At 46.6% G+C, this 22,258-nt stretch overlaps 1 protein-coding gene across 2 annotated transcripts in view; it reads left to right on the top strand.

The window, feature by feature from the left end:
• The window catches only part of LOC139055943 (monocarboxylate transporter 12-like), a 36,804-nt gene that overhangs the window by 12,672 nt on the left and 1,874 nt on the right, over positions 1 to 22,258 (top strand). Inside the window, exons 2-5 of one of the 2 annotated variants that reach the window (XM_070533624.1) lie at positions 8,167 to 8,295; positions 11,205 to 11,351; positions 19,327 to 19,470; positions 20,277 to 21,065. In XM_070533624.1, coding sequence (XP_070389725.1) covers positions 8,205 to 8,295; positions 11,205 to 11,351; positions 19,327 to 19,470; positions 20,277 to 21,065 — 1,171 coding nt within the window. In that variant the 5' untranslated portion in view covers positions 8,167 to 8,204. The remainder of the gene's footprint in view (positions 1 to 8,166; positions 8,296 to 11,204; positions 11,352 to 19,326; positions 19,471 to 20,276; positions 21,066 to 22,258) is intronic. The other variant, XM_070533625.1, reaches the window with a different exon arrangement.

Genomic DNA, 22,258 nt, shown 5'->3' with positions numbered 1-22,258 from the left:
GTTCTACATTGTCGCCGGATATGCCCAACTCTGTTGCACCGGAGGCAAGGTGGTGGTCGGCAAGGAACCAAGATAAGGCACTGGTGGCCGTCTATTCTCGATAGATATATGGCAGATTACTGGCACAAACTCCATCTTTCAATGTAAACGCTGCGTTTCGTTTAGCAATTTGCCAGCCCTCCATGTCGTCACACCGCCACATTTCTCTCGTGATAGACTGTACTATGCCATATGGCTCTAGCGCTTCAACAATTCGTCTTTGTTCGAGGTGTGGGGGAAGCCAAAGAAACTTCATTTTGGTATTTTTACATTCCGGGTCTATGACAAGGCACTTGAAGCTTTTCACGAACAACTCGCCTTTGTTGACAAGTTTGTGTTTCGCGATGCTGTTAACACATGTCACTAACCACAAATGGCTCATCTGGTATTGTCCAGCGCCGAGGATATCAGTTGCATATAGCACTGAAAGGAGTGCATCGCGAAAGTCCAGGGCCCGATACGGCCGCCCTGCTAGGTCAGAATGCAGGAAAACGGAGTTGAGAACGGTGTTGCCAGTTAGTAGGCGAGGGAGAACGAATTTATAATTACCGGAATCAGTAGCTGACGGTGGGTGTGATCCTCGGCCGAGGGCCGATGCGCTGTTTCCAGCGGAGCTCATCGCAGACGTGGCCGTTCGAACAGGTCTCTTCTTCTTCTATGCTGCGACCGCTTATCACAGGAAAGCAAAACCATAGCAATCAGTACAAGGGAACAATTTATGCACAAATAAAAGTGAAACCAGCCATCACATTCCCTACAACGTTGGTAGGTTAAACTAAGAACAAATGAAGAAACTCAAGAATATAAGATTTGCGACATTGTGCAGCAGCTCTACGCGAGAACGCATGCGCGCGCTATTTCCTTTTGCGCCAAAGGTGCACGAATGATATAGGATGAATGGATGGATGATAAACTTCATTAGGGTCCTTTAGGGCGCGCACTAGCGCGCAGCGGGCCGCTCCCACGTAGGGACAGAGAGGCGGAGCCTCTCCACCGCGTCGCGGGCCCGTTGACAGCCCATAACTGTTCCTCGAGCTTGGGACTGTGTAAGAGCACATCCCAGCATGAAGAAGTGTTGCTTTCATTGCCGCGTAACGCGTGACATGGCCAGAGCATGTGAGGTAAATTCGCTAAGTCATTGCATAGTGAAAATGCATTTGTTGTCCGAATTTCGGGATACATCTTGTGAAGAAGTAGGAGGTTTGGGCATGCCCCCGTCTGTAGAAGCCTTAGTGTCGAAGCCTGAGGTCTATTGAGTTTGCAGTGTGCGAATGGGTAGATCCTCCGAGCCAAGTAAAAGTGCTTAGTAATTTCGGTGTACGAGGAAAGAGAGTCCCGATTGGCAGTACCCCCAGCGTCAGGCTGCCCGGTAGCTACGCGGTTGATGATCCCTCGCGCAGCTCCGTGTGGCGACTCATTGAGGTTGGGTGGGGCACCCTCGATCTGTCCCATGTAGGCTGGAAACCAGATCAATGTGTGTGGCTTGATCTCCTTGCTTCCTAGTATCCCTATGGCCAGCTCGGATATGGTTCTTTTGGCAAATGCCCTAACAGCTGATTGATGTCACTGTAGATTGATGTCCTCTTTTCGTCCAATAAGGCCATCGCTATTGCAGCCTGCTCTGCAATCTCAGAGGACGTCGTCCGAATCGAGATTGCGTTCGCTATTTGCCTTTCGTGATCTACGCTAACTACAGCGAAGGCCTGTCCGTCGGCGCAGCGTGCTGCGCCTACAAAACTGTTCTCCGAAGCCCGTTCACGAGCCTTTTCCAGGAGAGCCTTCGCGCACGCCCGACGTCTTCTCACATTGTGTTCTGGATGGACGTTTCGTGGGATCGGGGCGACAGTGATGCGGTCCCGCTGGTCTCGAGGGATGCTGCAGGACTTTGGTTTGATTACTGTGGGGGGAACGCCCAGCTCCTGTACGATGTGCCTTCCAGCTTGTGTGGTAGATAGCCTGACGAACTGGGCCCTCTCTTGTGCTTCCGATATTTCTTCTAGCGTGTTATACATGCCAAGTTGAAGTAAGCGTTCCGTGTGAGTGTATATGGGGAGGCCGAGAGATCTCTTGATTGCCTTCCTGATTGATGCGTTGAGCTTATCCCGCTCCGATCCGTGCCACTTGTGCATGGCGGCGACGTAAGCGAAATGACACATTACGAACTCAGGTACCAATCTCACGAGGATATCTTCTCCGAGGCCTTGCTGTCGGTTGGCTACTCTTCTGATTAGTCTGATGGCATTGTCCGTCTTCTTAGTGAGTCGCAGCACTGTCTGATTGTTTGAACCATTTGACTCTACCATCATGCCGAGAATCCGGATTGCATCCACCCTCGGAATATAGCCTCCGTCGTTTGTGCGCAGTTTTATGTCGCACTTGGCGAGTGGTTTCCATCCCTTTGGTTTTGGGCCTCTGCGCTTGGGTCGATAAAGTAGTAGTTCCGACTTGTGCGGTGAACACCGAAGGCCCGTGGACTCAAGGTATCTCTCCGTAGCATCAATCGCCTCTTGCAGGGCCGTCTCTACCTATCCGTCGCTACCTCCCGTACACCAGTTGGTCACGTCGTCTGCGTATATGGTATGACTGATACCGTCGATAGCAGAGAGTGTCCTGGATAGACAATCATGACATAGTTAAAGAGGGTTGGGGATATGACTGCCCCTTGTGGCGTCCCCTTAGACCCCAGCTTGATCATGTGTTAGGTCAGGTCCCCGATCTTAAGGGTGGCTTCTCTGTCTGACAGGAAAGATGTCGTGTAGGAATGAAAGTACTTCCCCAGGTTGAGGCTCGAGATTGTGTTTAAAACGAACGAGTGAAGAGCGCTATCAAAGGCCCTTTCCAGATCTAGACCTACTATGGCTCTCGTGTCCCGCGTATTACAGTCAATAATGTGATGCTTGATGAGCTTCACCGCGTCCTGCATCGACAGTCCGACCCTGAAGCCGATCATGTTGTGTGGGTAAATATCGTGGTCCTCCAGGTAGCGTGAAAGCCTGTTTAGGATTCCGTGCTCAGCAACTTTCCCCACGCACGATGTAAGCGAAATTGGGCGGAGGTTATCGAGGCTTGGCGGCTTGCCTGGCTTGGGGATGAGAATGGTGCTCGCCAACTTCCACATTTCCAGAACTTTACCACTGTCCAAAGCTTGATTAATAATGTCCGTTAGGTATTCGATGGACTTCTCGTCCAGGGGGGCTATTCTGTAAGAGTCCACCTAGTGGACTGTCCATTTCGGCCGCTGATGATTGGCTAGGGCTGCTCATCTCCTCCTCTTTCGTACAGCTGCATCCAATCAGCAGCGGCTGAAAGGGACAGTCCAGAAGGTGGACTCTTACAGAATAGCCCCCCAGGTTCTGTAGAGCTTTGTTTGTGATCTTGTCCGGATCCGGAGCCGATCTGCCGTTGAGGGCGTGGAGTACCTGCCTGATCTCCTCAATCCCGAATTCTGCGTTGACCTCAGGGTTCTCGGAGCCTTCGTAGTCAGGGGAACGTGGTGTAGGGTCCGATGCGACTGATAGGTACTTCTTCACGAGTTTGGATAAAATTTGCTTGCTCGAATATTCTCGCATGGCTGTGTGTAGAGTGCGTGCCAGTGTGTTGCGTTGGTAGGATTTAGTGTTCGTCTCGTCGAGGAGATGCTTTAGGAGGTTCCAGGTGCCCCCGTTGCGCATCTGTCCGTCGATGGAGTTGCACACCTCATCCCATTGCTGTTTAGAGAGGGCTCTCCAGTGCGAATGATATAGGCAAGTTTATAATATATCATTAACCGCTTCACGAATGCTTCCCTTCATTCACAGTTTGAACATGTGCGTTGGGTCTGCATTTGTTTAAGTTCACCTTATAGTGATATAGAAAGCAGGTGGGTGATCACACTTGTGCATGCACGATGTGCGTGATTTTGCAAAGCATATAGACGTTGTATGAGAAGCTATGGCAAAAACGCAAATCCTCGTTTTCGCCATAAATCACTCTGCTGGGCAGGCACAAAAGTGAGATCGGCACATGGTGAATGATCCGCTGTCGAAACCAGCGGCGCAGTTGTATGCTCGCTTAGCATAGCGTGTCAGGAGTAAATACATTCGTCAAGCACAGGCTTCTCGCGATGCTTTTTTGTCATTTGCCTGGTTCCAGTGCCTAACCTGTTCTCGGTTAATGCTGTCTCAAACCTGCCACTCTCACGTTTCCTTTGTAGCCCCCTCTATATTAATCGAATAGCAGGCTACATGTGACGCATTGGCCTCGATGAAATAGAAACTACTTCGAAGAAACACGAAAACTACCTATAAACGGCGATTTGGCCGTACTGGAGAAACACCTCCGCAAGATATTGAGCGGACCGCCTCTGGCAGACAGTGCATATCGAAGTGTCTAAATTCCCGTGCACGGTGCAAATTATCTGCACAGCCCGCTTTTCCTCATCAGTACATAATAAGGCAGAAGCCCCTACCCCTCGCCCAGTGACCAAGCTTCAGTAACATATACGCTGCCACCCCTTCTTCAACGCCCAGCGCTCACGTGGTCGTCAAAAAAAAAAAAACCGAAATTATACGCCGCTAATGGTAACTTTGCGTAAATCAGAACTCCCGCCTGGTCGCCGCCGCAGCGAGTAGATTGCGGTAATACGAATCCGCATTCACGCCAACTGTCCGTGCTAGCTGTCAGCGGGTTCTGGGCTGTCGACCAGCCTTCGGGTCGACCTGTCCTCTCACTGCGTAAGTTGTCATGGCCTCATTCCAACAGCGGTTTTGAGTGGTGATGGTATCCGACGCAGCCGGTGTCCGGCGACCGTAGTAGCTATCGCCGGAAATGAGGAAAAAAAAATTAACATAGTTCCCGCCGGGATTGAACCCGGGCGTGCGGCGTGGGAGTCAGCTACTCTACTACGGAGCCACGCCAGCGCTTCCTAGGATGCACCGCCAAAAATGCCCCGTAAACGCGTCCTATAGGGCGCGAGGAGACGCGCCATTTGACATGCGCCCCTCATATGGCGTCAGTACGTGCATGTTTTGTGTTGCATTTGCATACACTTAGACAAGGTAGAACGCCATGTAGCAGATGACCAGGTACCGGTACAAAACATTTAAAGAACGTTTGAGGACCAAAAAGAAGTTTAATCAGAAGTATACAAGAATGCTAGAAAAATATGTATTGTGTATCTGATTAAATTAAGCTGCCTAGGTGACTATATCACCACCGCGTTTCGAAGGGCATGTCAATAAATCATCATAATCAGTAGCATTATATCACGCATCTTGCCTTGTAATGTGAGATTCACGCCGCGTAGCGTCTATACGTAAGCTGCAGTTGCATATTATTACACCACGTGGCACACCAGGTAGCCGTTGCATAGGTAGGTAGACAAGACTTGAGGAAGAAAAAGGTTATGGAGATGTATAAACAATTGATGTAATGAAAAACATGTATGGCATAGCTGATTAATTGAAGCAGGCTAGGTTACTGTTTGTCACCGTCCAATGTCAAAGGGAATGCTATTAAATCATCATCATCATTATCATTAGCATCGTACCAGGCCATTTGACACGCGATGCGACATGCGCACCACGTTGTGTCTGTTCGTACAAGTTTTGGATTGCAGTTCCGTTATATTCCAGCAGCTGTCCCGACATGTAGCAGTTATATAAATCACTTGCATGCTGCATGCATGTAACTGGACCTAATTAACTTAAGCAGGCTAGCTAAATACTTGTAGTTACCGCGTTTCGAAGGGGATGCCCCCTGAGGAAGCATTATGATGATCATCAAGAACGGCAACGTAACGTGGCGCGGGTTAAGGGACGTCACATGTGCGCGACGAAGTCTTGATACCTGTGTTTACTCGTCGGTACATGTTAAGGAGCCTCCTCGCAAGATACGAACCACTGCTGAAGAAGCGAATCGTAAGGCTACATGGGCGCCTACAACCACCAGGCAACATCGGACTTAGCAGACAGCTGTGCAGAGAGAAGGACAAGCCGCAACTCGCCGTCGACGCCGGAAGGACAGCTCAGATCGCTCACGGGAAAATGACGCGAAGACTCTACAGAGCGTGGTTCCGAAAATGGAGCTCCTAAGGAGCCACTCTTCCAGCTGACACTATGAGTCTGTTGCGTGTGTGGTGTAGGCTGGTGACTTCTAACTTCGCGCAGGTGCTTTCACAGCCTAGTTAAAATCAAATTATGCTGTTTTACATGCCAAAACCACGATCTGAATATAAGGCACGCCGTAATGTGGGACTACGGAAATTTGGCCTACCGGGAGCATTTTAACATGCACCTAAATCCAAGTACGCGGGTGTTTTCGCACTTTACCCACATCGAAATGCGGGATTCAATCCTGTGACCTCGTGCTTAGCAGCCCAACACCATCGCCACTAAGCAACCACGGCAGGTCGCAGAATACTGCTGGACGTCATCGAACGCAACAGATTGCAGCTGCACATCGTATAACATACATGACTGACATGTTTTATGCAACAGTACAAACTTTCTGATTATAATAAGAGATCAACTCAATTCGCTTTAAGTCTTTAAGTTTATAATGTTGTTGCGACCGTCCGTCATTTCGTTCTCTCTCGTTGCCCTCTGCTCGAACTGAAGGCGCTGTCCGAAAGGGGCACCACCACAGGCACTCGGCAAACCTGCTTTTACTTTTGAATAAAGTCATTCGACTCTGCATTCTCAACCTCTCAAAACGTGTATTACTTGCCTCCGGTAAACCGAGCTCGCAACAATGTTTCCAAACGGTTTTCTATGTGTTACAAGAACTCATGGTGGCTGTGGCTAGTGTTCTATTTTTGGAGGTAGCAGAGACTGATCTCGCGCGTTACGAATCACTGCGTATTTATCGGTGCCTCGGTCTGCGGGGCAGACGGTTCCATCAGACATGTGAGAAACAGCCATGACATTACGCGACTGGCCTCTTAAGCCTCCTTTCGTTTTTTTCTTTCGCACTTTCACTATTTCGTTTCTTTTTTTCAAATCTTGGAACCTCCTAGATAACAAACATTTTGCACTCTAAGCAAACTATTTGTATTTCAATGTACTGCAAGTATGCATTTGAATGCCAGCATGTGCTCGTACTTCGGTTATCAAGCCCTCTTTTAGAACCCGCGTCGGCGCATCAGGGTGTGAACGGCGCGTTAAAACTGGCTGCAGCAAAAGAATAGAGAATACCTTTCATATCGAGGTGCAGAATGCGGCGAAATGCCTTGCCCACCGCTATAGCCGGCTTCAAGTGTTCACCCGTCATCGTACAATTGTTTACATGGTCACGCAAATGGACGATGGCGATGATGATGACGACTTATTAGCTTCCGCTTTTAGACGGGGCGTTGACAAATATTCTCTTAGCCCGCTCGAGCGAGAGATGCTTGCTGTCAGGATCATCTGTATTCAGTGGAAAATAGTGCACGCCCTCTTCCGTGCAGCAGCTGAAAATGTAGTGTGAAGACAATTATATCTCCGCTATCTCTACAGGTGATATTTAATCGCTCCTCGGCCAGCTCAGTTGGGCTGAGTCGTTTGCGTTTCACGAGATAACAATAACGTGGCCTAGAATGCCCGATTTACCGCTGGTTAGTCACTTATACTGTCTCAAGGTAAAAAGGTAGCACGTTGGCGCCAATCTATGGTGACTCATTCCATTTCTTGGAAATTGTGGAACCACTAGATAAACAGCTTTTGCTTGAAGGTAGCTATCTCCCGTGTACGAACAGATTGCAAATGATCATTTGCTGCGTCTGGCCAAGAACACTAAACAGGGCACACTTGCAGCACTTACGAAAACAGACATGGACTAAACCGATTTGTTGAAGCACCTGGCCTATTTCTGCTTTTGCAAACACGCTATCAAACCCGTCGCTTTAACTGTTTTGTGACACGCGTTGATAAGGCGTTTGTTGTTACATGCTGTCTCTTGCGTGAGGAACCGCTTGCGTTGTACCTGTGCCGGGCACGTGGCATGACCCCTGTCGCAGTAAAACAGACCACAAGAACATTATTTTGCAGCGAAAGCGAAAGTTTGTGTAGGATAGTTACAGGTGCACCGGCGCGGCGATTATGATATCCTTTCAATACTAGCATAAACTGGTGCCATAAAGAAATCAACTTGATGCTCTCCTCTGCCTAGTTTTGATCCTGAGCAGCCAACACCACGCAGAACGTACCATGCCTCGATGCTGCTCATGGGATCGCTGCAAGTACTGGTCTCGGGTGCCACAGCATGGTCCCGACAGCGTCCACAGCTGGTTAGTTGCCGGTGAGTGACATAGTTTCGGTTACAGCATAAACAGAGGCCCGTGAATACGATTAAGCCGCGCGGTTAGGTTGTATTCAAATAATAGTGCTATCAGGGTGTAAGGAAGGTGCGAATGACACTTCTTGCCAACCATTCTGCGTTTTCTGCCTTCTAAACGAACCGAAACAATAAAGAATGTGAAGAATGTAAGCTCCTGCTGAGCTAAATGGTTACATTTGTGACCAGTGGTGAATAGAAAGTTTGCCATGGATGCAAAGCAAAGTGCTAAATGGCGAGATAGGTGAAAAAGAAAGAGGGACCAAGGTTGTAAAAAACGGTAAAGCACTCCAAACACAGATCGAAAAAGTAAAAAAAAAAGTATGGAGTCATCTCTTATGTGCATCAGATGGGACATGGGCTAAAGAAAGAAAGCCATGAAATATGGTGTTCAAGTCGTCGTTTCAGCAAAGGACTCGTTAAACAGCATTTACAATCTTGTCAATAGACCTAAACAGGCGTCCAAGGCTATGTGCCGCGTGATGCAGTTGGGGCAGCTGGTGGCATGCTCGGTGAGAGTGGTCTACGTCATTTTTCGTGCGGCAAAAAGTACTTTGGGCAGACGGGACGCTGCCTTAACATCCGCCTTAGGGAGCACCAAGGTGCGATCAGGAATGCAACACTTTCTAATATGACTGCGCATTGTCGAGTTTGCTTATGCAAACATAGGTTTGAACAAACCGAAACATTGTATAAAAATATAAATCAAATCAACCGCGAGATTGTGCAATTGCTTCATGCATGTAAACTCAGGCGCATGCGCCAGCCAGACTTTTATCACTCCGCAGCATAAAGAAACTGAGGTTTTGAAGGGCACGATAGGCTAACACCCTTTCACCCTTGTAAGCGCGACTTTACACGTGTTTACATTTTCTGTATATTTTAGTCCCTTGTTTGAAAAAGAAAAACCCGTTGTTAGTCTGCGCTCGTATTGTGTACTTCCTCTCGTCTTTCGTCCGGGTTGCGCTGCCCACCCATCGGAACATGCTGTATGGAGGAACATATGCGCGAAGCTAAAATCCACTGGTAACAGTAGGCTCGCTTTTACTTATTTTATTCAATACGGAAGATAGAGGTTGGATTGTCTCCGCGATAATGTTTTTAATTAAGTTGGGCTTTGATCTTTATTCGCACCAAGTAGGCTTTACATGAGGCGGAAATCCGGCAGAAAGAGCTGTCATAAATGTCAGCTTGACGTAACTACGCGCCGCCCTCCACCGGCTTAGAGGCAGCTTACAAAAAGCAAAAAAAAGTACGTGTATGATACACCTAATGCATAATAAATGAAGACATAATACCTAGTACATAATCAACAAGTGCAAGCATGCTTGAAGTAAATAACATAATTAGCATAAAATTTAGGTAATTGGGAGGAATAGATGCAACGCACGGCATGGATGTACACAGGGATTCCATATACGATATGCAGAAACCATAGCATAAAAGTCCAAATAATAAAAAAAGCAATCTTACACAGGAGACAACATAAACACAAAGAAAGAAAGAAAAAGATCAGAACACGATATATTTGTCGACGGTACAAAAGGCCGACTAGTATGATAAATATTACGCGTTTCTCAAAAAGAGAGCCTTTCAGACTTTATTTAGCTACTGTTCAAAGTCATTAATAGCCGGGGAAATATATTTTGTAGCCTCTTAGTGGGCATGTATTGTCCTCAACGTTGCAAAGACCTATTGTTCGACGTTGCGTCTATTGTTCATTGTAATATATTGTAGTCCGCCAGCTGTCGTACAAAACCTTTTGGTCTTTATTTCTTGTTAAAGACATTGCAAAGGTGAGAGTTGCACACTTTAAAAACAGACATTTAATTGTATTTAATTCATAAGTTTCGAGCTTGAAGGTTGATGGAACATTCTCCATGGCACGCAAGAAGTTTTTAATTTGATGTATTTAAGCAAAAATTATGTATTTGCATGTATTAATGCATTTGAAATGCTCACAAACGAGGCGGAGGGTTAAGGTGTAGGGTTATATTTAGTAAGCAAGTTAAACGGTCGATCACGGTAAAAGGTATGAGGGTGCACTGACAATTCTCGCGTGTCTTGCCATCGTCGAAAGCCTGTGCCTCAGATCGTGACAACAGAGCGATGAGTTTAATACATTTACAAGTGCGCTGTGGGCTATCATAACACGACCTGTGTCATAACACATTCACTTATTCTGTACTGTCCAAGCGTATATGTCATATCGGATAATTACCAGTGCAGTCACTATTGGCAGCAGGCACCGGTTCTGTGTAGCTTAGGCCGAAAATAAGGCAGCGGTTTGAAGAACGCCGACTAAACCGGCGAAAAATGGCCGCCGCGCTGTCAGGTACACATTGGTCTGGTCGAGGATGTAGTCGTACGATGTCTTGGAGACTATCTAGAGCAGCTTGTACAGGCACTTGGTGAACTTGTCAGTACTAGCATTCTTGCGGCTAGCCTAGTAGTTTCATCCAGCAGTTGCGCTCGTGGCTAGCCCTCCGCGTTCAGTGTTTGCCTTGGCTGCGGGAGCTCGTGCGCCGAAACCACGTGGCCGCCGGTTACTCACTGGTTATCCAAACGGGTACCGAAGTCGAGGGGCACGACAATCAAATTCCCTTTGGGGAGAATCATCCTGGGAAAGCAGTGGGCGCTATGCAAATTCCGTCGAAACAAGTGGGCACAAGAAGACCCTGAAACACTTCGCCCTGTGGGAGTCGGCTGCCATTGTCAGTGAGCTTTGTTAGTGGCTTTGTATGACACGTATTTCGCATATGTCACTGTTTGTGAACTATAGCAAGGATGGAGCATAACGCTTGTAAAATTAGATGTCTTACAAATGAAATGCTTGACAATCTCTGAAATCGTTTAAATTGTGTTCCATATAGGTGCCTGTGCTCTCGCCTCCTTCTTTGCTTTGGCTGGGCGGCGTTCGACGGGATTCCTATTCGTCGCCACACTGGAGACATTCCAGGTGAACCGAGTCGATGGTTCGTGGCCGATAATGGTGCTGGGCGCCGTAGTTAACATGGCAGGTGAGAACAAGCGCCTTTATTTACTACTGTCTCATTCAGCACCTGTATGTTTGAGAAGGCACTGAGCTTTTGTAAGCACCCATATATTATGCGAAGCATATTACGAGAGCTCAACCCAGCTCCTCAGGCGCGGCGGTGTCGCCTTCAATACCACGTGACACCGTGACGTCACGACAGAGGAGAAACGGGGCTCCAACTCGCGCCGTCGCCTTCAAGACTGACCACGTGACACCGTGACGTCACGACAGAGCTCCAACTCGCGCCGTCGCTCGCGGCGGTATATAAGCAGCTGCGCTTGCCTCTGCTAGACACTCACGAGGTGAGATGCCTCCTGCAGGCAGAGCTGCTCGTTGGAATGAGAAGCGAAGGTTGCGGCGTGCTACAGAGACTGATTTTCTAGGTGCCTTTGGCTCAACTCTTGCAAGATGGGCTGGGTGGGAATCGAACCAGGGTCTCCGGAGTGTGAGACGGAGACGCTACCACTGAGCCACGAGTACGATGCTTCAAAGCGGTACAAAAGCGCCTCTAATGAATGCGGTGTTGCCTTAGAAACGAGCTGTTTATAAGGCTCAGGCGTGCGTCGCTTGCTCAGGCGCACATTTCGTTGCCGCGCCGAACGCTGCGTTGCTGGACGCTCACCGCGTCCAAAGCGGGGCGCGTAGTCGCTGCGCCGTAGCCCATTGTCTTACACCCCTTGGCGGGTCGACGGGAACGCTGTCGCGTTCCACTCTTGAAGGCGAAGCAGAGTAACGCATGAGTTGTTTCTTCGTCTAGCCGAACCAAATATAGCCAAGCAACAGCAGTTCACCAGGCTAAACAGTGGTTCAACAACTAAAATAAAGGCTAGTATGCTTCGCATCCTGGGCTTAACCTTAGCTAAGCCACAGCCATTTTTTTTTAACATTGCGAAGTAGCGTATGTGGTTGCGTTCATATAAAGTGCCATACCTCGGCATTGTATTTAGTCGAACAGTTTGTTGTTAGATCTGTGGAAAGCAGAGAACACAGAGCAGCAATTTCAAAATAATATTGTGACACCGTGTGGTGCGGCAGTCAGCTATAAAAAATGTGACAAATATATTTGTTCGGTATTTTTGCGTCCCGTTTCAAACATTGTCGAGTTATCCTCTGTAAGCAGCACGCAGTCACGTCGCATGTAGAGACCGTGTGCTTCGAAATTTATTGAGAGTTTAAGCATTAAAAGGCTCCAGAGATTCTGAAACGAGCTCTAACTTTTGACACGTCGGAAAAGGTTCGCATCATTAGAACCCTGAATATGAGAAAAACTAGCAAACATCGGGAAAGGGTGGCCGTTCATAGTTTATTAGGTGCAGAAAAAAAATCGGGAAGTGGCAAAGGAAGGCACGTGTAGATGAAAACATCGAAAGTGCAAAACTGTGAAAATGTGAACGCGTGGAAAAGGGTTGTCAGGGAAAAATGGTCATCTAATCAAAACACACACGCACACACGCTCACGTACACATACAAGAAAAAGAGAACTTGTGGTTGCTACTCCTGACAATGACGACCATCAGGATGAATAAGTCAGCATCGGCTGTCATTGAAGCGTACGTCCCTGAATTCGCAATAAAAACATGAGTTCTAAAGACCTCCATAAGGATATGCAGGGAAGCAAGCATGAAGACTCTGCAGCTATTTCAAGAAACTGGAGCCCTCTGTGTAACTATTCAGGCCCGCAAGGTCAACGCCTTAATGTCCTTTTTTTAACAATGCTATCTCTTCGGAAGAGGCAAATACAACACTTTCTATGCAAACAATAGGATCCGTTTTACGCACAAGCTGACAAAATGAAATCGGAGAACGGAAATAATGTTTAGGAAGATTTAGCGTCATGGATATAACAGAGGAAGAATATTCAGCACGGAAAATTAGTGTTAGGGAGACCGGAACTCTGTTTGATAAGAATTACGGAAACTAAGTTTGCTTGAGTGGTGCTTGAAGAGCTCGAAACACGTGAGCAGCGGTTGTGAAATGTCAGTGCCATGAGGCCCGAGCAGTTGGCTGCTGCATAGCGGAGGCCACACCATACTGCATTGAAGTGTCAGCCGGGGCATATCACACGACGTGTATTAACAGCGGACACGCAGAGCCCAGAAAGCGGCTCATTGACTCATTCAGCGGATCCTCACGTAGCTATGTGCTGTTGGCGCTGACTAGGGCGCACGTAACCGGACCATCTGGACTGGAGGTCCCTTAGTTTGCTGCCTGCGATGCTTACTTGGCCGTCAGTTAACCTTGGCATCGAAAAGCAATTTCCAGATACTGACAGTCAGGGCACATCAAAACAATTGGACGACTTTTGCCTGCTGCGCAGGGCTCACGATATTCACAAGTGTGGTCTTCTGACAGGTGTAACATTGCAATAGCTTAAGAATAAACTGTTTGAATTGGTTTTCTCCTGCGAGCAAAGTGTTTTCTGTTCTTAAACAAATTGTTATAGACAAGCCAACTCAGAAAAACGCAACTAAAATTGTTCGACAAGATGACGCCGTTGTTGGCGGTCTCGCGAACGACTACGACAGCGCCGCAAAATGCCTCTCCTTTTCAAGAAACACCACCACCTGTAGTTCCAAGCAAAGTGAAGGCAGCGACATCGAAGAAAGCTGCGAATTCTCTATTCACAGAGAAAGGAGCTCTGCTTCCGTGTAAATGACCTCTACGAGAACAGCAGCGTGTGCCGCCTTCAGTTGAGCAAGCTGCTCTTTCGGAAGAGATGCGAAGTACGGGTAGGAAAGTGGTACCGGTTACTGACGTATTTCTTTGATATCATCCTAGTATAGCTGAGCAACATGGGACACATCAGCCGATGTGTGTCAGCGCGTGCAGTATTCAGCAGCTACTGAGCACACTAAATCCAGTGTTAGCAAACTTGTGCGTAACGTACATGTAAATAATTAGTTCTAATGCAATTCCGTTTTTTGAAAATCTTGTATTTTTCTGACTGTCTTGTTTATTTGGCAAAAGTCACTGTACTTAAGTTACATCTTTCGGTATCCGTTCACATCTAAGCACTGGCCTTTCTGACGAAACAAGCTATAACAGGGAACGTAGCTCTGACAATCATCAGGGTCCTGCACTTAGTCCTCGTTCACCTCGACATAGCAGGCTTGCAGATTGGCACACATGCATGGAAGTCCAACACGCGAGCTTTTCTTTCACAATAAATTTCTCTCTCTCCTGGCAGTGCTTTTAAGCTGCCTTCATAGGCATTAAGTGACCCTGCTTAAGTTTTCTTCGCTTAGTGCAGTCTACACCTCTTTTCATATAAACGGAAGTGTCTGTCCTTTAAGCGCATATGTTTTTACCAATATTTCAATTGTAATGCAAGAACAGTTATATTAAGGCTGAGTAATATACCACGTTAACTAAATTAGATCGCAGATATAGCCGCCTTTTCAAGAAACACGAACGCTTGACGGCGCCGTAACAATTTTTTCGCTTCAGTCAAGATGGCCAGAGAGCGAAGGGCGCCGCGTGAAGGTTTTTCATATGTGGGACATGAAATTGAAACGGCGCTTCTATGGCCCGACAAATACTTCAGTCATTGATGCCAGGGTATCACCTATGAATGATATTTAAATTTTCTCACTGACCTTATCGGGGGCACCTTTTGCTAAGTTCAGCAGTGGTTCAAACACTGCACTTCATTACTTAGCCGGAGCCGAGAACCATGGCATTAAGTAACCATTTACAATTTGTGGGCAAGCTATTCACACGTTACAACAAAGTCGTTCTCTCAACCGCGCTCAGCGAGCGAATTTGATATCATTGTCGCTGCACGTGTGTTCACAAGAAAACAAAATAAATAGCAAATTTTGAAAAAAAGCATCTTTTACTCAATAGAAATAACGTGTGAAGGAGTGCAGACAACGCCTTAAAACATCCAAACCTGTTCGTTTTATTTAGTGTATTTCTGAAATCGTAATGAAAGTAGGGGGAAAGTAAATTAAGGTAACCAATCACTTTTTAGTAATTTTTCCATTACTTTCCTGGAGTAGTAATTGGCAACTGCAATCAATGATTTTTAATAGCAGTATTCGTAATCGGTGAGTTTTTTTTTCTGTAATATGTATAAGTCTCACTGCTAGCAGCACTTAAGAACCATGGCTGCAATAGATGGCCACGGCACTACGAGCAGAACGACCAATGAAGACGGCGATCATAAATGCGGCAAAGAAGGCGACGCAGTGCTGCTAGGCGAGACTATGCGCCGTAATGCTGCGTTCAAGCTAGCTTGTAAATAGCAAATACATTTTGATTAATTTCTATTTCTACACTTATCATTTTCGGTGGAGGTGCTGCGCTTCGGCGCATGACGGAACTGGGCGTGGGACTTGTCCTCTGCCGCACGACCATGCCCACAGACGAGACCACTGGCTCCACCGCGCCCGCGGTGCCACAACCGCCGGTCATGTTTTCCTATCCACGTGACCGTGGGACCTTTACTGGCACCGATGCCTTCGAGGAATGGCTTGGCACGTAAGAGGGTGTCGCTGCGCACAAGTAATGGGTCCCTACAGTGATGCTCTCAAATGGGCTTTTCTCCCTCAAGGGAACAGCTCTCGTCTGGTGTACTACTCGTGAAGAAGAACTGGCCAGCCGCGACTACGCTATATCTCCGGCCAGGTCACTGGCCGCCAGTGCGCCGCTTCCCAAGAGTACTCCTGTCAGATTCAAACAACTGCCAAATCGCACGTCACGTATATCCTTGATATTTAGGCTCCGTGCTAATGGCAATATGTCCGAGGCCGACGAAGTAAGCCATGTGCTGAAAGGCATGACAGATGATGCCTTTAACTTTCTTGTACTGAAAGACTGCTCAACAATGAAGGAATTCATCTCAGTGCCGATGTTGTGAAGACGAGAAGTGCTGTCGCATCGCCGAACAGTTCGTGCGTATTCCCAACACTGCTGCTAGCTCTTCATGCGGAGACGCTCATTTCTCCATACAGCCGACCACAGCTGATAGCCTTGTGTGGATTCTGCTTTGCGAAATCGAGGCGTAGTTGTCATCTTCCTTTTTCGTCCGCCCTTTTGAGGATTCTTGACGAATAATCTCCTTGATTCACGCTATTGGGCTACAAAATTTTCCCCCTAACTCAGCGGGATCTCCCAACGGGAATCGGAAACAGCGTGTCCAAGGACACATCCCCCGACCTCACGTTCACCAACAACGAAAGTGAGACGCGATGGATGAACCTAGTTGAAAAGCTGGGAAGTGATCATTATGTCTTAAGCATATCGGTTAATGCAGCCAGTATTAGAAGAGCTATTGGCAAGGCAAGGCTATCCGACTGGATGAAATTTCTTGAAAAACAGAAAATAATAGGCTGCAGAACAGGCGTAGGAGAATAGGCCGAGTGGATCAGAGTTGTCCACGCTGGGAAAACAAAAACAATTGAAACGACAACGGAGGCTCCAGACATGGACCGTCACTTCTTGCATCTTTGGGAAGCCCGGAGTGGCCTGAAAAAAAGATGGAAATGGCAGGAGCTTAATCGCAATCTCAGGATACGGATAGCTCAAGTAGCGCAGGAAGCTAACGAATACGCACAAAACTTAAGCGGTAGCAATTGGCGTCATTTGAGAAACTTGCTTCGGGGCACGTGGACTATAAAGAAAACATGGCGCATTTTTCGAAGTATGATTGACCCGGGAAGAACAAAAACAGTCGATAATCGAACACACAAGCTTCTGGAAAACGAATTTGAAGGTCGAGAAGCCGACATGATAGACAAAATAAACAGATATACGTAGGAACTGTTCCGACCGGGCAATCCACCAAACCCGTTTACGAAGGTCAGGAACAACCGGAACTGGACGCCCCCATAACCTTTGATGAGGTTTATGCAGTGGAACACTCCTTCAGGTAAAACACAGCCCCAGGGGTAGATCAGGTAACTAACGCAATGATTCGCAATCTAGGCGAAGACACGCTAAAAAGCTTGACCAAATTCTTTAACGACACGGTCTGGACAGTGGACGGCGTGTACAAGGCGTGTACAAATTAGGACGAGTACAAGGTTAAGCTATATCAAATGTATGCATTTGTGGTCCTTTGAAGCACCATCCTTGGTGGCTTCGAAGCGAAAGCAAAATACTTTTGTTGGCACGGTCGCCACATAGCCGAGCGGTTTGAGTGCATCACCGCCTCAAGCTACGCCTCCAAATCCTCAGATGGAACAAAAACCCTGCCGCTTGAGCAAGGAGGTGCATAAGCGTGTCATGCAACCACATATACAGCTGCATATTCAGCGTCACTTGCGTGCCGGTTCGTCTGCGTCTCCGCCCGCCAATGGCGGCTTCTCCGTGATCCATCATGTAGCGTGCACGACACTCTAACTGCTTATTCATTGTATAACTGGTTACAAATCTGTATTCCTCTGTAAGAAATTTCTGCCTCTTTCATAGCTCTTGTTTTTCTTTAGTGAGGAGAGCGAATTGCGCAGTTTCTTCTAAGGCACAGACGATGTCATAACCTGTTTCGATACCTAATTTCGGTTTCGAATGGTTGTGACCGCTAGCGCCACTCCGCGCCCGACGCTGTAAGTGAGCCCTCGCGTGTTTGCTTTCTACTAGAAAGTAGTAGACGTTTCTACTACACTATACTTTTTACCCACTGGAATGAACGCATTCCTTGCTGGTGCCCGACTAGAGCAGTCCGGTTCTTGTGGCGCCTCGAACCGCGGCCGTTAGGCCTCACGCCGTGGGTCTCCCGTCCGGTCGCCCCGTTGAAGCTACCACAGTAACTATATAGTGTTATGTGCCTACTGGCTGCGGACTTTAAAAAACTATGCCCAAATTCTTTAAGCTACTTCAAGCATACCTACATCAGCGGTGTTTAAACCCAGTGTTTTCGCCCAGTTATAACGTTTGTTGAGGAATGTGTTGTCAGGATGGATTAGGTTACTTTTTATTGCCTCTATTGTATTTTTTTTACATGAATAAACAAAAAAATTGCTTGCAGCCTAGTCGGCGCCAGTCATAGTTGTCGACAAGTATACTTATATCACATACGGAATGCGTTATGTAACGCAAAATGAGAAGGTGCGACAATGTATGTCGGCCCAACTATCGTGTCATACCAGAATGCATGATTACGTCCACGATAGGATCCCTTGCAGGAAATAGAAGTCCCAGAAGATCAGCTTATGAATAAAGCAGCCACAGACAAAGATATATATATATATATATATATATATATATATATATATATATATATATATATATATATATATATAATTCTTATTTCTAAGTTCATTTTGTGCGCCTGTAGTACTTCCTGCAAGATATCGCGCCGTACATGTAATCATGCATGTCGTTATGATGTATAGATGTTTAGAGGGTGTCCCATGTAATTTGAGCCAAACATTGAAAAATATGCAATTTCCACGTACCAGGACAGAACCAAAGTAATGTTGTTCGCTGTCGCTTGGAGATGCTCAGATAAGTTTTTCATTCTACCTAATTAGATATCACGAATACTAGATAAAATGAAAAACTACGAATACAGCTTTCTGTTGCTCGACACGTACTACATGTAAGTGTTTATCCGAGTGTGACTAAAGCCCGCGAATGAACGCAAAGTTATTCTAGAGGCCAGTCAGGAGTAAATTTTGCGTGTATTTGCGGGCTTCCTTGCCGCTCAGAAAAAAAAAACACTTAGAGAGCACGTATTGAGCAACAGAAAACTGTATCGGGAGTTTTTCATGTTCCTTCACAATTTTACCATTGACACTTATAATCTAACTACAATAATTCAGAATTAATTTATTAATTAAGACTAGTTATCTAATTAGGCGGAATGAAAAAAAAAATAAGTATCTCCATGCGACGGCAAGCATGACCTTGGTTTTGACCAGCTACGTGGTCATCGCATATTTTTAAACTATAACTGAAGTGAGCTGGGACACCCTGTATATATATATATATTGCCCTTGACATTTTCCTTTCAGGTTTCATTACGGGACCGCTGGTTCACAGGTTCAACGCTCGTCCAGTGATTATCGCAGGAGCAGTGACTGCAGGAGCCGGCGCAGTTGTCAGCTTTTTCGCCACGACTATTGCATTTATGACGTTCACACTGGGCGTAATACACGGTAAGGCACTCTTATCGACCTAAAATGATGGCACAAGTGAATTGGTCGCATCGAAACCCATTGAAACGATACAACCTTGTAGCACGGGGACTCCCGCAACAGGTCAAAGGCCACTCCACACTGCCGAATGCGGAGACGTAGCTTCGATTTTTAACCTCTGAGACTGCATTCGTCTAAGCGTGAGGAGGAGATACATGTATTTTCCAAGAGATTACATAGCAAGGGAATGACCTACCGTTGTTATAGCTATTACGGAAGCCCGTGCCTGTGCATGTAACATACTTCAGGTGCCCTTTGTGCAGAAAACGCTCCTAACATTCGTTACTCAGTGCTGTTCATTCGAGCCTCTCTGAAGCCTTTACGGCTGGTTGCTTGACTAACGAAAGGCTGAAAACTAGTAAGTCATATTCGTTTGGTCTGAATTGTTTTTCTTTTCATGCAGGAAAACACGTAGAAGATTTATTGCTGTACGATAACTGTTGTGTGCGCAACGCGGTATAAGAGTAACACATGAATGCTCGGTATAAGAGTAACGCTCGTGAAGAAGCTCAACGCTAATTTAATAAGTTAGTTTCGCCTAATTACCGAAATTCCGATAGTTACATTTGTCAAGTTATAGCGCACGGGGACCCATATAATTTACCAAGACGCTGCGAATCTCTTATTGTAGAAATTATTATAGGTTGTTGGTATGGAATCTGAGCATACCATATCTTTACACATAATAAGTCGCGTGACGTCGGTACTCAAGTGGGCATCAAATCACCTAATGCGTTTTTTTACTGATCTTCTCTCCACGGTAACAGCAATAGGAGCCGGCATGGTGTTCATAGTGGCCCCTACAATTATCACCGAGCACTTTGTCAAGAACAAGGGCCTCGCGATGGGCGTCAACTTCACTGGCATCACCGCTGGCCTTTTCGTATTTCCCAAACTTCTGGAGTACCTCACCGCCGCCTATGGCCTACGTGGTGCTCTCCTGATCTTCGGCGGCGTCATCATGAACGGGCTTGCATTTAGCCTATTCCCCCGCACCCCTGCTTGGAGGAAAGCTTCCCGAGGCAAGAACCAACTCGCTGCTCAATTTCCATCGAAAGCCATCGGAAACAATGGAACCAACGAACTACGCCATGCACTGACGGTGTTTAAAAGCCCCGTGTTCTACCTCATCATAAACAGCTTTAACGCTTACTGCTTTGGATATGAGTGCTACATGTCGCTTTTTGTAGACTTCGCCTGTGATCGAGGAGTAGCGCTGTCCACTGCCGTTACCGCGATGTCGGCGGGAGCAATCGCCGAGATCCTCGGGCGGCTCACATTGCCGGCGGCAGCAGACCGCGGCTTGCTGAATATCAAGACGGCTCTCGTGCTCACATTAGCTGCCGAGGCGGTGACGTTTCTCGTTCTTCCGTTGCTACGCTCCCAAGGACTTATTTTCACCATGGCAGCTGTTATCGCCTTCATCATCGGCACTGGAATGGTAATTTTTCCGGTGACCCTGGCGTCTTACTTCGGACACGAGAAGATGTCATTATCCTTCGGCATCGTCGTCGCGTCAGCCGGGATGCTATCATTTGTGAAGCCGTGTTTGATAGGTGAGACTTATTCGTGTTACTCTAGCCTCGAATTTATCAATCACCTTCTTTGTGCTGTAATGCGGAATGCGCTCACGCAGCGCGTAGAGTACAAATGTGCATTGCGGCAATTGAACTGAAAAGAAAGATAAAAAATAACTTCAACATTTAGCATTAAGGAAGACAACTAGGACTGAAGAAGCATTCTTGGCTTGCATAATTTCACAAACGAACTGTATGTCTCGTCCAGGGAATGCTTACCAAGCAGGAAAACTCGACGTTGTGCCTAAAAAAAAATAAATGATACTGCAAAGAAATAATGCCGAAACACTAGAAGGCCGTTTATATCAATCAATATTCATGCATTAATACCTTCTAAGCACTCGTTTGTTCCCCTTCTTGTCCAAGGGGTTCAAATTTATTACATGAGAATTCTAGGATTCCATTCACACATAATATGCGACTATATCATGCAGTGCTACACTTTTGTCTTTGTATGATATGCTGCACTGGCCTTTAATTTTCTTTTTCTTTGTTTCATATTTGCTCTTTAGGATGGTTGGCGTGGTGTCCCTTTATGGAGACAGTCATGAGCTTATTTCAGCTTTGTGTAGTATACGTTGAAATGTGCACAATAGCGGCCTTTGCTGTAACCTAAAATCGGGTGCTCCTCGTAAAAGGTGGGAATTGGGAACCATAGAAATAAAAAAAATGTAGGGTACCGTTTGTCGACTTCCTACTTCATAGAGCAACCGACTCACAATGATGAGCTTTAGTTCCCTGTCATTTTCTCAAGCGATAATGAGGGGAATATGTATTTCGAATGGGACGTTCATTATTCGGTATGTTTTCCTGTGTCAGGGTGGTTTTACTTGCGGTGATCATGTTCTTTACGCTGGAATGGTTGGTAAGAGACGAGCTCATTTTGTGTACGTGAAAGTTGCGTTATAGAAGGCACTACACAAATTCTTGAAGCTTATGCCGCAGTGCTGTCCATTACATAACCTTCCTGGTCTTGATTTGCGCATAATCTGGGTGAAAACCTTACCGTGTTCAACTCCTCTATCATCAACGTACTACTTGTTCAACTACTTTGTGCTATTCCCAAAGGGGTTTAAATGAAAGATGATCACTACTAGAGCAGAACAGAACTTCATTCCCAGCTACCATGTGTTATCGGTAGTATATTGCAGGGCATGGGTTCATTCTAACTG

Source organism: Dermacentor albipictus, chromosome 2, assembly GCF_038994185.2.
Source record: "Dermacentor albipictus isolate Rhodes 1998 colony chromosome 2, USDA_Dalb.pri_finalv2, whole genome shotgun sequence".
In the NCBI taxonomy this organism is placed as follows: domain Eukaryota; kingdom Metazoa; phylum Arthropoda; class Arachnida; order Ixodida; family Ixodidae; genus Dermacentor; species Dermacentor albipictus.
Note: the sequence above shows the minus strand (reverse complement) of the source record. Positions and strands in the feature narration are given on the sequence as shown.